This window comes from Schistocerca serialis, chromosome 6 (genome assembly GCF_023864345.2).
Source record: "Schistocerca serialis cubense isolate TAMUIC-IGC-003099 chromosome 6, iqSchSeri2.2, whole genome shotgun sequence".
Lineage (NCBI taxonomy): Eukaryota > Metazoa > Arthropoda > Insecta > Orthoptera > Acrididae > Schistocerca > Schistocerca serialis.
In genome coordinates this window covers 57,346,719-57,362,530 of record NC_064643.1, presented here as the reverse complement: position 1 = coordinate 57,362,530, position 15,812 = coordinate 57,346,719, and the positions used below count along the sequence as shown (strand labels likewise).

Here is a 15,812-nt window from a genome sequence, read left to right as displayed (position 1 = left end):
TGTGTGTGTGTGCATCTCTCCCTCTTTGTCTCTCTCTCTCTCTCTCTCTCTCTCTCTCTCTCTCTCTCTCTCTCTCTGTCATAGTGTAAAGTCATATGCTCAAGCGTTCCAAGTTGTCCGCAAGTGCCCATGGGTGTTCGGCTGATAGCAAAGTAAGGAAGTTGTTCTGGATATGGACCATGGTCCCTGAGGAAATGGACAGTGCCACGTGCGGTATCTGTGTGTTTTGGCCTCCTTCGTTTCTCGATGTTTGGGTGAAAGTTGTAGACGGGACGCTCCTTTTCTGTCGAATACCACTGTATCAGCGCTTCAGTTTGCCCCTGTCTGTGATGTTTTCTCCTTTACGAAGGACCGTGAATTATGTAGAGAGCCGCAGGTGGCCTGAGACTGCGACAAGTGGCGGGCAGCCAGAGTGGGAGCGCTTTGCGATGCGGGCCACGCAGCCAGCTGGCGGCGGTGTTTGCCCGCAGAGCCCGACGCCGCCGCAGTACGTGTTCTGGTTCCACAACGAGCGCGTCGTCAACTACGAGGGGTCGCGCGCCGTCGCCGTCAGCACGGAGCCGGGCCCGCGCACGCACTCGCGCCTCCTCATCCCGCGCGCCACGCGCCGCGACTCGGGGAACTACACGTGCAGCGCGCCCGACACGCAGCCCGACACCATCAACGTCTACGTCTCGCAGGGTGAGTCGCTGCCGCCTGCGCTCCCGCCCTCTGCAACACCCTGCGTGCCCAGCACAACACTCCCCGATCCGTTCTATATGGCTTCTCGTCACTGTTGGACTTCTACAAGTACACGGTCTCACATAACTCACTCCCTATTTTTAAACAGACAAAATTTCTGTATTTTGAACCACTTTTCTTAAAAATACTTTTGATAGAAACAGGACTCCTTGAAGTTGGGTTTACCGTCATTTTAAACCTCCGCATAAGCTCTAGTCTTCTGTACGCGATTCTTTTATTTTTATTTATTCTTTTTTTTTTTTCAAATTAACTGATACGTGCGATACTGCTGTCTGCAAAATGATAGGTGCAACATTGGGTTGCACATCGGATACTTATACAAATGACACAATTCCAGGGACGTTACTGGTCTCATACACATATGATTTTTGCATACTGCCTGATTCGGAAAACGAAAATTTGTACCAAGGCCGGGAATGGAGCCTGGGTCTTCTGTTTACTAGGCAGGGGCGCTAGCCACTAACGCACCTTGGCACAGCTGTTCGCGCAGCTGCACTGATTTACCTGGTATGTTTCCCACCCCCATCAAAATTTTCACTGCCGCCTCAGTTTACTTCAAATTCCCCCTTACACACGAACAGAATTGCCGAGGCTCCCCGTGTTCTGGAATAGCACCTCAGAACATGGAGAGCCTCGACAATCCTTTCGTGTGTAAGGGGAATTTAAGGTGGACTGGAGCAGCAGTGAGAACCCGGATTGAGAAACGAGGTGTGCCAGGTACACCAGTGCAGTCTGCCTTCGGCAGTGATACCGTGCGGACCGCGTTGCCCGCCAGCCGCGCTGTGGTGCGCACGCCTGTTTACGCCGGAGCAGCTTCGCGTGTGCGGTGTTACGAGTCTAGAACGAGATGGCACACTCGTACAGAAAAACCACTTTGAAGTTCAGTTCTGCGAACGACTATACATGACCAAAGGCACACGAGATTGAACGTTTTTTAAGAGAAGAGGTAAAAATCGATCCACAGGATATCGTGGGAATCCATTTATCGATCGTTTCAAGCGTCGTCTATGTTAGGCTTATTGACGAGGCTACTTGCGAAAGACTTCTACAACGATCACCGAACGGGTACAGTTTCTGTTATGCCGATGGGAATATTGGTGCGGTTACGGTCGATCACGCGGGAATGGGGATACGCACTATATGCTTCTTCGAACTTCCGTTTGAGGCCCCGTCTGAACTTGTGACCGACGCCTTTCGACCATACCGTACAGTTCTATCCCATGTGGCCGAAAAATGGACGAGTTTTACCACATACCCCGTCCTACATGGGATGAGACAAATACGGATAGAACTGCGAAAGCACGTCCCCTCTTATTTGTACATAGAAGGTTGTCGAGCGATTATAATCTATGATGTACAACCTCGCACTTGCTCGGGGCGCGGGAAAGAAGGTCACGTCCGCTCGGAATGCCTCCAGCGACGTTTAGTGCAAACCCTACGGGATGATGTTCAGGCGCCACAACAGATGATTGTATTACCGTTGACCTTTGTGAAAGCCCTGAGAGGAGACGTGAGGAAGATTTCCGATGGGCACCAGCAGCTGCGCCCTATAGAGAACATGTACACACCGGTTTCACCACAGCAGACACAGGACACCACACAAAAGATGCAGCTGACGGTCGCTCCAGGCTCAACCGTGGTGGCTGCCAGTGCTTCCACCGAGAGCGTGATAGGCCAGGCCCAAGACGGAGGGTACGGAATCCAAACAGCTGAAGCGGAAGCAAGGCAACGGAAACAGCGTTCACTGAAGAGAAGGAAGAAGCGTCGACTGACTTCTGCTGACGATTGCCACAGTCCCGAGGGGACAGTGGACGACAGCGACAGTATCGACCTGAGACCAGTTGATTCAACGAATACCGAGATGATGATGCAGGAATTGCACAGCGACGTTAACTTGAATTCTCCTTCTGGTGACCGGAAGGCAGAAGTGGAGATGACAATTGTCCAACATCAGAGCGGTGACCACGTTGCCTACCATCCTTCGGCCAGTTCCGGAAATATGTTGGGGGACTGGGCGCAAGAAATGGACCAACAGGAACAGAATGAAAATACGAACGCTATGATTGAGGATAGTCCTTGTCAGACGCCGGGAGGGGCCGGGGAATGTTGAACAACTTAGTGTGGTGAGGAGCGCCGAGTGTGCAGATAGACGACAGCAGTCCGGTTTTCAACACCGTCGCTTGATGACACCCCCTTACAACTGATGAACAAACGCCAGGCGTACCGCACTGCAACGACGAACATTAATGGCATTCGGACACCGCTTAAAATTCAAATGCTGAAAGATATGTTAGACGCTGCGGACGTGGATATTGTACTCCTACAAGAAGTGCGTTTCACATCGCCGCCGGAGTTCTACGGCTACGAAGCACATTATTCAGTGCACGATGAGAGTGGATGCGGTGTGGCGATCCTCACCAGGGAAGGACTAGGATTGGAGGAAGTCATGTCTCTCCCTTCGGCTCGTGGAACAGCGATCACTGTCGACGGCGTTCGTTTCATCAATTTATACGCGCCATCTGGCTCCTCAAAACGAAGAGAAAGGGAGACCTTTTACACCGAAGAGATAGCTGGACGCTATGATAAATATGTAGTAGGCGGCGACATTAATTGTGTCGTCGACCAAAAGGACCATGTACCTCATTATGTGCCATGCATGGAATTGCGTGGTTTGATTACCGAAATGGCGCTTCCGTACACCTGGGAACTGCAGCATGGCGACAGAACGGATTATACGTATGCAACGGGAAATTCGTCGAGTAGACTTGATAGAGTGAATGTGACGCGAGCTCTACGGACGGCGATACTGGATGCCGAAATCTGGCCAGCGGCTTTTACGGATCATATGGCGTACGTCTGTACGATTTAAACTAACGCGTCAGAATATATGGCGGAGTAAGGGTCACTGGAAAATGAATAGTGCCCTTTTACGTGACACTGCATGTCGCCGGTCGATAGAGGTGGTCTGGGAGAACTGCGTTCGCAGCCAACGAGCATACACCTCGGTTCTCCAGTGGTGGATCAAATGCGCAAAACCAACGTTACGGAGAACGTTGATACGATACGGGCAGAACAAACCGCAGTGGAACCGCACGACGGCTGATTTTTATTTTACATCCCTGAGGGAGCTGATGACACAACAACCATCACCGGAAACGCACGCGGCCATGCGCAGGATAAAAGACAAAGTATTACAGCTGACGAGACTAAGAATAGAAAGGATAATGGTCCGGGCTAGATTGGCGGACACAGTTGCTGCCGATGCACCATGCATCACGTAGTACGTGAACGCCAACGACGAGGAAGGACATTGATCGGGGATATTGCGTATGTGTTTACTATTTGCGCCAATAAAGGACCACCACTGGATGTAGAGACTTCCATCACAGCGATAACGGAGGCCGAGCTGGCAGATGCAATCGCCAGGGGGGCTCCGAACAAGTCCCCAGGACAGGAGTGCTTCCCAATTGAATTTTACCGCGCCTTTCCATACCTCATGGGACGGACCTGGATTCAGGTGTACGACGAACTCCTGTCACCGCAGACTGAGATACCTGTCGAATTCACGGAGGGTATCATCATCCCAATACCCAAACCACGCGGTGGCAGAAGGCCAGGAGATTATAGACACTCTCTTTAACTGATAGACTTCTCATTGATCAAACATGCCTCGGTGGTAACAGTAACGTACATACGGCGCTCGGTGACTACCAGGATATCATCGCATTAGCAGCGGCATGCCGAGTGCGTGGGGCACTAGTCGCTATTGACTTTGATCATGCGTTCGACAGTGATGGGCAGATTGGGAATCCCACAGGCCTTCATTCTAGTGATCATGCGACTGCCACACGGCTTGCGATCAAAGGTCTCTGTGAATGGGCGGGACACTGACTACATTGTTATTTCAAGGTCAGTTCGTCAAGGTTGCCCCCTTTCGATATTTTTGTATGCAATGGCTTTGGAACCCTGTCTATATGGCCTCCGAAGACGGCTGGAGGGAGTGCCGTTGCCACAACTGACCTTTCATTGCCGCGCTTATGCTGACGATGTGATGCTGATGTCAATAACAGGCGACCAAGTACGTACGGCGTTGGCATGGATACAGCGATACGGGATGGGGGCGGGAAGCGTGCTTAATCTACAGAAGTCACGCTGCATGAATGTCGGTCGAGGATTACAACCGGGAGAGGAAGGCCCGCTCATGTTAGTTAACACCATAAAATGTCTAGGTGTTACGTTCCACACGGATGTGCAGCGGACAGCAGCGGAAAACTACCGACGCATATTGAAGCTGATGCGGACAATGGTGCTGTTACAAAAATTAAAAGCGTTGGATATGATTCAGAGGGTGACCTATGTTAACGTATACCTAGCCTCGAGACTCACTCACGTAACGCATGTCCTGCCTTTAACGCGCACAATGGCATCACGGATACAAGCAACGTTCGGCGCTTACGTGAGTGTGGGACACCTGTTTAAGATCCAACACACAACGCTTACGCTACGACCTGGAGACGGTGGACTTGATCTGGTGAACGTATATGAAAAGGCACTGGCGTTATTCGTCAGTACGATTTTACGACAGTGGCGCGGTCAATTTCATAACATCTCGGGTGCGTTGGTCGATGTACTAGCGCTCACTTCAATGCTGCCCCCAGTCAATGTGGGCCATATTTCACCGAAGATATCACATTTCTTTTTTTTTGGAGCTTAGCTATGTCAGAGAAGCCTTCCCAACAACACGACTACCGACGACGCGAGATGTATACCAACTCTTACTGCCCCGGTGCCCCAGGAATACCCTGGAGAAGAAGAACCCAGACAAGAACTGGCGACAGATATGGCGCGTTATATGGAACGTTTACCTCCCAACGAATCAACGGCGGCGCGCGATTCATTTGGCAGACACTCCACTGTGTTTCGGCTGCGCAACAGTGGACACTGATGAACATCGTTTAGCATGTAGTGGGACGGCTCCAGTGTGGCACTTGGCACAACAGATATTGGCGTTCCTGTTACGCTCCGCCCCTCACACAATTTCTTCAGACACCCTTTTTTCCCCCAAGAATCTTATTTTCCGGTCCAAAAAACCAATTCAGTGACATGGGTATGGGGAATGGTTCTGGGCTACGTTTATAACGAATCGGAAAAGGACAAAATTGATTTTTGACATTTTCTCCTGGATGGACACACGAAGCTGCAACAGCATAAGAAATATGGGCAACACTTCGCAAATTACCTGCGACACATTTACCGATGCGCCGGACAGTTGGGGTGTGGGTGGAGATGAGATAGACGAAGAAGCGGAGACAGACAGCGATCTCACTTACGGACCCTTAGTTAATTTCGAGAAGACGACCCAGTCTTACACCATCGTCTGGAGAACGGGCCGATAGATGGCTCTCTTGCTCTATCGTGAGCACGTGTCGCCCCGACACGAATTTCATTTCATTGCTGGAGGAGCATGTTTCTTTTGTATTTGTACTATCCGCGATGTCTTCATGTCTTTTTCATTTGGACATTTTCAGTTTTATTCATTTACTTACTTAGTTAATTTTCTAATTAGCCGCTATTTGTCAATATTTGGACATTTACGCGGTAGTATAACAAAATGTGTGTCAGCAAAGGTTGTAAGTCTGACATTAAAAAAAAAAAAAAAAAAAAATAAGATAAAAGAGTAGCGTTGAAGTCTCAGTCTGAGCTTCAAACCACCTTTACTCCATAAAAAAAAAAAAGACGATGGATAGAGCGTCTGCTTTATAAGCAGCAGATGGAGATTCTGGGTTCGGGTACCAGTCGGAGCACACATTTTCAACTGTCCCCGTTGACTTATATCAACGCCTAAAAAAAAAAAAGGAAAAAAAAGAAAAAGAAAAAAAAGTAGCTAGCGCCCCTGCCTAGTAAACAGAAGACCCAGGTTCGATTCCCGGCCTTGGTACAAATCTTCATTCGCCGCTTCATTCTATATAGAACAAATATGACGTATTACTGCTCCCAATTCATCCAAGTTCCGTGACTTTCACTTGAAAACCACCTCCTTAGGCCAACCATAGAAAAAAAAAAAATCTCAAGCGGTTAAATCAGTGCTGCAGGCAGGCCATTCGTGTGCGCCATGTGTCACAATCTTACGACCTGGGAAATGATCGTCCGGCCATTCGCGGACATCATTTGCAAAATGTGCAGGTGCTCCGTGCTGCATGAAGTGCAGCTGTGGGTTGTTGCATTGTTAAACTGGACGCCCCTGTGCTTTTCTAACACATTCGTTTGGTCGTTTTTCGGGTGCTCAGTAGTGGAAGTTACATCTGCTTACAAATCCTCCAATATGGAAACCTGCTTCATCAGTCCACAGAACGTCCTCAAAAAGTTCAGATCAATCATCATTCCAACCCAAGAAAATTTCTCCAAACTCCATTTTTCTAACACAGTCGTCAATGTGGCTTCAACGATGCTAAAGTGAGATCTTTATTAAGAATCGTTGCAACTGCGTAACTTAAAAGACTACTTTCACGAGATCCTTGACGCAGTGGTTTTTTAGGGTTCCTCGTGAACATTTCACGAATCTGTCAACATCCTTTGGTATCATCGAAGTCGATGATCTTCCTGATCTACTTGCACTGGCGACGCTCCCCGTTCTTAGTAATTTGGAATGGCAGTTTTCAGCTGTTTTTGCATCCGGTGTGCATGGATTCCTGGTTCAGTCCTACACCACACTTGTACTCGCGCCGCAGATCCCCAGACCTCACAACGAGCTGCTATTTTTGCCCGTTCTTCTAAAGTCAACACAGGCGGCAGTCTCCCATTCAAACAAAACAAAAAAATAATGTCAAACACAACCTCATGGAGTGCTGTATCTAACAAAAGTAGTTCTAAAGAAGTAGGTTCATAAATTTAAAAAAATTATAACTGTTTAAAAATAGGGATAACACCCTGTGTAGCACCTACTTCATTGGCTTAGCTTTCCAACGAGTGATCAGGGACTGTGCTCTTTGTCAAACGGGCGAGTTTAGTCCCTAAAAATTATTATTAGACTTACCTGTGCATGAAACCTGATGAATTACTCATTGTTTCTCTATTCGTTCTCCTGACGTTCTGTATCACTCCCTTTCTCTCTCAGTTCATTGTTTTTCCCTGATTCCTAAGAGCGTTCGGAAAATCGACCGGTTAAAATCGATAACGGTTTTTTAGTTCTAAATAACTGATATTATTCGGTATTAGTTTGGTCTCGATGATAACACATGTTCATATTTCTTTACTAATAACCGACTAAAAAAACCGAAATATCAATTAGTCATAGCAGCAGTGCTAAAATTTTTCGTTTTTAAATACACCTTTTTTTAACGAGCAGTAATTCATGTATGTAAAATTTGCGTTGGTTTGGAATACTGCATTATTATGGGAAATAGCGATCAGTGCTGTTTTAGTAACAATGCCGACACAAACGAGCAACAAACACATGGCGAAGGAATTGGTGCAACATTGCTGAGACGGTAATGTCCATCTCACCCTGTGTCGTAGCTTAGGATAGCGTGTACCTGCAGTGTACAAGTTTAAGTTAGTCTCTTGCTGTCGTCGCCGGACATCCGTTGTATTGTAGAATGGCATCAACACTAGTCTGGAAATGTTTTTACAAAGTGACGTAGCAGTGAAGTACAATGCTTTATTTGCTTTTAAAGATTAAAGGTTTGTCTGTCGTTTCTATGAAATAAAAAGGAAGGAAATTATGATAACAACAATTCATTAATACTATACAATAAAAATTGAAAGCAGCTAATCTGGTGCCTTTGTCTACATAATTTGCCTTTACCTCCTTGTAGCCTTCACAGCAGACAAATTAACACGAAGAACAGAGTTCTTCGACGTCGTTTTCACCCTTTAACACTGACTGTTTGTAATGCCCAAATAGTTGTAAGATTCCCAGTTACGTGATTTTTGAGCAGAGTTCCAAAAGACTATAATCAATGGCAGTAAGCTGGTGATTTTTTTGTTGTATTCAAATACTTATCAATTTTCGAGGAAAGCAGGTAACGGTGGACGGGCTGTTTTCTTTTATTTGCCTATTTAACTCAATAGTTTGGTGCTGAGTATCTTGAAACTGAGAGTAAAAATTTTTCAATTTTTGTTCTAAGTTTATTACAGGAAATAACAGAAATAAAATACCGAAAGTCGGTTACTTCAGAAACTGGTTATTTTGAGCAGTTTTAACAGAGTTTTACTCAACAATTTTTTCTGGCTCTCGTACCAAACAGTTTGCCTTTTGACTGAACGAATCTCTGTCTAGTACTCCCACTGCTTGTACTAGGATTCAACGATGTCCTTCTCGGATTCATAGTGTATCTTTTCAAATTTTCTTGTACAGGTGGTGTTCACAATACATCCATTGTTGAGATCAACTGTTACCTGTTATTTCACTTGTTTCACTGTTCATACCGTTAACATTAAATGCCGATTAACTTTCATTTACACCTGTCCGTTTCCTACAGACCACGTGACATTGATTTCTTTAAATACAGCCTGTTCTAATTACTAGCAGTCGTGCTGTCTCACTTTTCTATGTTTACAACATCTTTAATCACACGCCGACTGGTGTCACTGAGCGGTTCTAGGCGCTTCAGTGTGGATCCGCGCGACCGCTACGATCGCAGGTTTGAATCCTGCCTCCGGTATGGATGTGTGATGTTCTTAGGTTAGTTAGGTTTAGTTGTTCTAAGTTCTAGGGGCTGATGACCTCAGATATTAAGTCCCATAGTGCTCAGAGCCATTTGAACCACTTTTTTTAATCACACCTCATATACTATCGTACTATACAGGGTGTCCCATTTATTTTGACCACCCTAAACAACTGTTTGCCCACATGCAAATTACAAAATGTTTCAAGCAAATGTTCTTTAGCCGTCAGGGGACATCAATCAGTGTGATTTCTTTTTACGAAGATATGAACAGCGGTATGATTTTTTAAATGACACCCTGTATTTTTTATTCACTAATTTATTTCCTCTCCTAAAGACCTGTTCAAAAACGTATCGGAGTCATTCACTGAAACACACTATTGTTAATTATAGCACAACATTGACGTTGACACTCCCAGCGCATAGTGCAGGTCTTGGTGGTAATGGAACACATCGACGGACTGACGTTGACAGAGGACAAATCTAATCATTAGTAGAATGCACACTTGAGATTCATATATCTTCAGTTGAAGAGTTGTGTGAGTAGAATGTACACTAACGAATGGGGAATGTAAGTTAGCAGAACAATAATTGCAATTATGTTTTCTTATGTACGGGTACGTTTAGTACAGTAGTTTAGTACTTTTAAATACTGTTGTGTACAGTAAGCATACATTAAAGGCTGTCCTTCTAACAAACTGCATTGACATAACGTTTCTTTTATTGTTGTTGTTGTTGAAGGAATGCGGAATGGTACGCAGGCAGCGGGACTGTACAGAGAGTGATATCCCGACAAGGACCCGCCTTCCCGACGCGTGTTTTCTCGTCTTGTTGCGACGCTTCAGGAAACGGGAACTTTCAACCAACGACATCGAAATCATCGTAGCACTCGCACCGAGGAAGCTGCTGACGTTACTGTTCTCACCTCCGTTGCCATGAATGCAGACGTGACCACACGACAGCTTGAACACGAGATTTGCAGTCCTAAAACCAGTGTACATCGTGTTCTTACACGTCACCGGTTCCATCCTTACCATGTACACCTACATCAAGAATTGCATGGGATTGATTTCCAGAATCGTGTACAGTTCTGTCAGAGGGCACAGCATCAAATCCTCTCTAACGCGAACTTCTTCTCCAATGTTCTATTTACCGATGAATGTTCCTTCTCAAACAAAGGCCAGGAAAATACAAGGAACGTGCATCATTGGTCCAGCGACAATCCACAATGTCTTAGACAGGTGGAACATCAGTGTCAATGGAGAGTTAACGTCTGGTGTGGGATGCTTGGTACTACAATTATTGGCCCTTATTTCATCAATGGTAGTCTAAACGGCACAGTGTATGCCAACTTCCTCAGACCAATTATTTTCTGTGCCGCTGAGAACCAGAATGCTAATATGGTCAACACGATGGATGTCCAGCACATAATGCCTTGCCGGGACGTCGTGTTCTGAACCGAAGGTATCCTGCCAGATGGATTGGTCGAGGAGGAACAGTTACTTGGCCTGCTAGGTCTCCTGATGTAAATACTCTGGACTTTTTTCTTTGGGGATGCATTAAGACGTTGCCTATCGTGATATTCCAACAACGGAAGAGGTCATGCAGCAGCGTATCGTGCTTGCTTGTAATTCTCTTCAGCAGGCAACACTGGAGGCAGTAGATACTTATTTCATTCAGCGAGAGCAGCAGTGTATCGGTGTCCAGGGTCACCACTCTGAGCGCCTTTGAGTGTTCTGCTCCTGGGCAGTGGTACAGGAGAGTCAAAGTCAATTTTGAGTTACGTTTTTACTTGATTTTCATTTGTTTTCTGACAACTACAACAAGTGGACGAGTTTGTGATCCCGAGCTCAAAATCAGTGTTGTGTTATGTAACTAATAACGTTGCGTTTCAGTGAATGGTACACTGTGATACATTTTTGAATTGGTCTTTAGGAGAGGAAATGAATTACTGGACAAAAAATACAGGGTTCTATTTAAAAAAGTCATACCGCTGTTCATATCTTTGTAAAAAACAGAGCTACATACTGATTGATGTCCCCTTGACTGCTAAAGAACATTTGCTTGAAAAATTTTGTAGTTTGCATCTGGACGAATAGTTATTTATAGTGGTAATGATAAACTGAACACGCTGTATAAGAGTTTCATCCAGCGCACTATGCAAATATCTGCTTTCCCATCGACTTTTGGCTCACCAATTTCTTCGTTAAACTTTCTCACACATACTACAGCGTCCTCGCTAGCTCCCTTCATCTTAATGTCTTCCATTTGAAGCTGCTCTCTTCGCATTCGAAACCATTTACTGAGGTGAATATTCTATTTTTGAATTACTGTTAACCGCTTTTCTACGATGCTTAAATTTGCCAGTAGTTTAACCCTGTCTTTATGCTTCTAGTCACCAAGTCTTATTATGGAGTTTGGTCTTGTACCCACTTGATACTATCCTCATGGTTCTTTAATGTATTGTTCCACGGAACTAGGATTTCTTCCTAAATCTTTGTTAATTTTTCGGGTAGTGATTTCTCCTTTTTATGATGCCTCCTTTTTCCTTGCCAGTTTTCTCCATTTTAAGCTAATTCGTAATGTACATCGTATTTTTTTTTCTTATAAGATACCATTTAAGTTTCGTTACTTCATCCTTCTCTCTTCTGCAAAGTTTCCTGCCATTCTTTCCTCATAACTTCACAATGCCACTGTTACATATTAAAATCTCCCTACGTTTGTGATTTTTCTACCTTTACATCGATCTCTTTTTCTATGTGTATCTGACGTATTCTAATTCCCTTTTGTTTGTGTCATCGAACTTTTCTTCCTTAGTGTTGCTGATATCTAAAAACTACAATTTTTAAATTTGTTCTGTGTTCTTCCTGCACTCATCTTAGTTCACTAACTGTCGTAGTCATTAAACACATTCCTGTTTGGTCCATACTGTCGACCATTACACAGAGCGTAAACAGCAACCGTTTACAACATACGTCAGTAGAGTACGGGCCATAGATACGAATAATTTTTAATTGATCACTTGCGGCCTATCAATCCAGGAATCAGCCTCAAATTGGCCTATAAATGCCACAGCAACTGCAGCGTATGTTCGTCGCGGAGATTTTCAATACCTTGTAGCTCACGCATGACATCGACTTAGAAGGCTATTCTGCTAACATCATTAATTTAAGCGAAAGCGTGAGGATTATGAAAGGAAAAAAGACTTTGTAAACGTTATGCAAAAACTAATTACGTGTAGAATTCTCCGTTTCACATAATGCCTTGCATGGACGTCGTGTTCTGAACCGAAGGTATCCTGCCAGATGGATTGGTCGAGGAGGAACAGTTACTTGGCCTGATTCGTAGGAGGAGGCCAGACAAATAAAAGGATTTAACTGTCAATTTCATGCTGTTAAAATCACAATACTTTGACTCAAAATTTACACAAGTGTTACTTTTCATTTTGTGAAAGAACACGGCATTTTGAATTCAAGGAAGATTTCAGACAAAGTTTTGCGCTTCGCACATGCGCTGTTGCTTTTTTGATTTTAGTTTGAGGATTTTTTCGGCCTGATAAACTACAAGGATCTTACATAAAATTTCTCGTCTCTACGTTCACTACATTCCATGGTACGTCGTGACCAGTTACTGTTTACACCGCTTATTCGTCATTTCCTATACGTGTCGTATTCTTCACAGTAAGCCTCATTGTTGGAGTCTCTGAACATGACTATAAAATTTATTCTTCGTCTGTTGCTTTGCATGATTTCGGTCTGCATAAGTTTTTAGTTCTTTCTGCGCCAAGAACTTTCCTAGTTTTTCTTCGTTCTGGCTATTTTCCTGATAACATTTCTCCCCTGTTGTTTACAAAAACAGTTTCGCTGGCGTACAGGGCTTGCGATTTTATTGCCAGGTTGTAGTGTCTAACCTCTGTGTGCCAAGACGTGCGCTTTTGCAGCGGATGTCATGCTTCATTCCGTACGCTCTCTTGCATAATCAAAGTGTCTGTGCTTCCATTTCTAGCTAAGTTAGTTATACGATCTCGCCAAAATACTTGAAGCGTCTAATCTTTTCCATTTGGCCGTACTTCACGTTCGATCTCTAAATGTTAAATTCAATGCAGGTTAACTCACATCAAAACAGTGCATGTTCTGTTGACCTTTTCTATTTGATTGAAGCAAATTCACTGTCTACAAAAACTAAGCAGCATATCGCAATGTCGTTTTCCTTCGTCCAAGCTGAAGATGCTTTCAGAGTTATTGGGTTTTTAATCCCCTTTCACTTTTTCTGATGAATTTATCTAGAGTGAGGTTGAAGACATGTGACGACAGTCCACCTTCTGGGCGAATAGGAGTTTTAATTGCAAACAGCTTTGATGTTCACCCCTTAAGTTGCAATTAGGACTTTATTTCCGTCAGTGTTTTGTTAATGAAGTACCTTCTAGGTGGCCAAAAAGAGAGTATCAGCCAACAGAGAGATATTCCTCCTTGAATTGGGTGAAGATGCGGACGATTGGTTGCTGTGGTTCGCCTTATGTTTCAGCGTTCTTTTCAGGTTCAGGATCAGCTCTTCGCCTGACTGCCCTTGTCAGAAGTCCACTTGACCTTGCCAGATGTTATGTGTATGCTGTGCTTGTGTCATTTGAGATAAACATTCTGAGTATGTCTTGTACGTGACGCGAAAGCTCGACATCCACTCTTGCGGAGTTGCTGAATGATTATGCACTTCCCATGACAGGCAGTTGTTCCGCCTGCCAAGTATCTGTGATGATTTGTACAAGCTCTTCGAGGGTGTTTTCTCCCTATACCCTGCAATTATTTAGTAGTAATGCCCTCCTCTTCCAAAGTCCTGTTGTTTTTTAGCCTTCGGGTACGGCTACAGATTTCATGTTTGGTGTGGGTCGAAATTCAGGGTCTGTATATACGTTTCAGCTCTAGATCCCCAAAATGGTGTCATTCCCTGAAGTTGAAATCGAGAGTAAAAAATATTGGAAGACATTCGCTGCGTTGCAATAAGGCAATGCTCCTGTACAGTGAGGGTTACAGTTGCATATCGGTTCTATAGCAGCGGTGACAGCTTTACTTATGCGTGGATCAATTTCACAACGAGACTCAACGTGCTGTGGTGTCACAGTTTATGAATGAAGAAACGCATAACTCATACTTTCAGGGATTTTTACACTTACTGGTAAACTCTGAGGAAGCCGGAGCAGTTTCTCGGCCGTGACCTTGTAATAGGAATCGTATTTGCGTGAATAAATTGAGGGAAACCATCGAAAACCTAAATCAGCGTGGCTAGATGGAAACTGCAACTTAAATCCTACCAAAAACGAGAGCATATTCTTAAAAAAAGAACGTAACCATATTCAGCTTATCCTGGTGTATAATAATCTCGTGTGTATACAGTGTGGCAAGGAAGTTATTTAGTACTGTCAAAGGACAGGGCTGCACTGTCAGTTCACCTCTCAGTAGCGATCACAGGACGCTGGGGACTGCCTGTAACAAACACTGTCTCATAACATAACACTGCACACACTCTCAGCTGACATAAGCACGAAACATGATTTCCATTTCGTATATCACAATTTCCCAGTAACTTGCATGAAAAATGTCACATTTCTTCATAACGAGTGCTACGTGGACCACAGTAAGATGGTACGGTATCAGTATTCTCCATTTATGATATTTGCTCTCTTTCAAGTAAGTTGTTTCATTATTATTTACTGGCGCTACATTTCTTAACAGATCCATTACTTATCTGACTAATCATTTGCAGCATAGAATGTTTTACTCGAGAGACACTTACTATTTTCATTTTTAAATCCATTTTCGCCAATAATCTGATTAATCTCCTTGCGTAACATACTGTACAATTTTATTCTTTGGTGCGGAATGTTGTTTCTGGTGCCCTATTATTTCTTTATTTGTAAACATTAAGTCTACAGCGACTTGACGTTTCATCTGCCATTTCTCAGAGAACAACCTATTAACTATCTTTGCTTTCACATTTAAAATTATAAACTCTGGTAATAATGTTCGTGGGACAGTCTGTCCTCTGCAACATCTATTTAGCAGGTACTGTGGAACACCTCGTCGAGCGGTAAGTGAAGTACACTGTACGCACAATTCACAAATCCCTAGGCCCTAAATCGTACGGATTATACACGATCAGAGATTGAGTATCTTAATATTAGGAGTCACCTTTAGGAGATTATTATTTGCAGTGGTACAAGTCTTCTGTTAACAACTCGAGGTAGCTGCGTGCTTGCAAACCACTCACGTTCCATAACAGGCAACAGCGACACACGTGCTGCTACATTGTGAAACAGTACGGAGTGGTCTGTGATGCGTGAACGGTGGCTGCTACAAGATTATTGCAGGAACTGGGAAGATGGGCGACGCCTCAATTCGCCTACGGTGTGCG

At 44.4% G+C, this 15,812-nt stretch overlaps 1 protein-coding gene across 1 annotated transcript in view; it reads left to right on the top strand.

Moving 5' to 3' along the window:
• Positions 1-11,844, top strand: part of LOC126484260 (zwei Ig domain protein zig-8-like) — a 442,308-nt gene extending 430,464 nt beyond the window's left edge. Inside the window, exons 8-9 of the mRNA XM_050107679.1 lie at positions 471-725; positions 11,803-11,844. Coding sequence (XP_049963636.1) covers positions 471-725; positions 11,803-11,844 — 297 coding nt within the window. The remainder of the gene's footprint in view (positions 1-470; positions 726-11,802) is intronic.
• Positions 11,845-15,812: the final 3,968 nt, after the last annotated feature.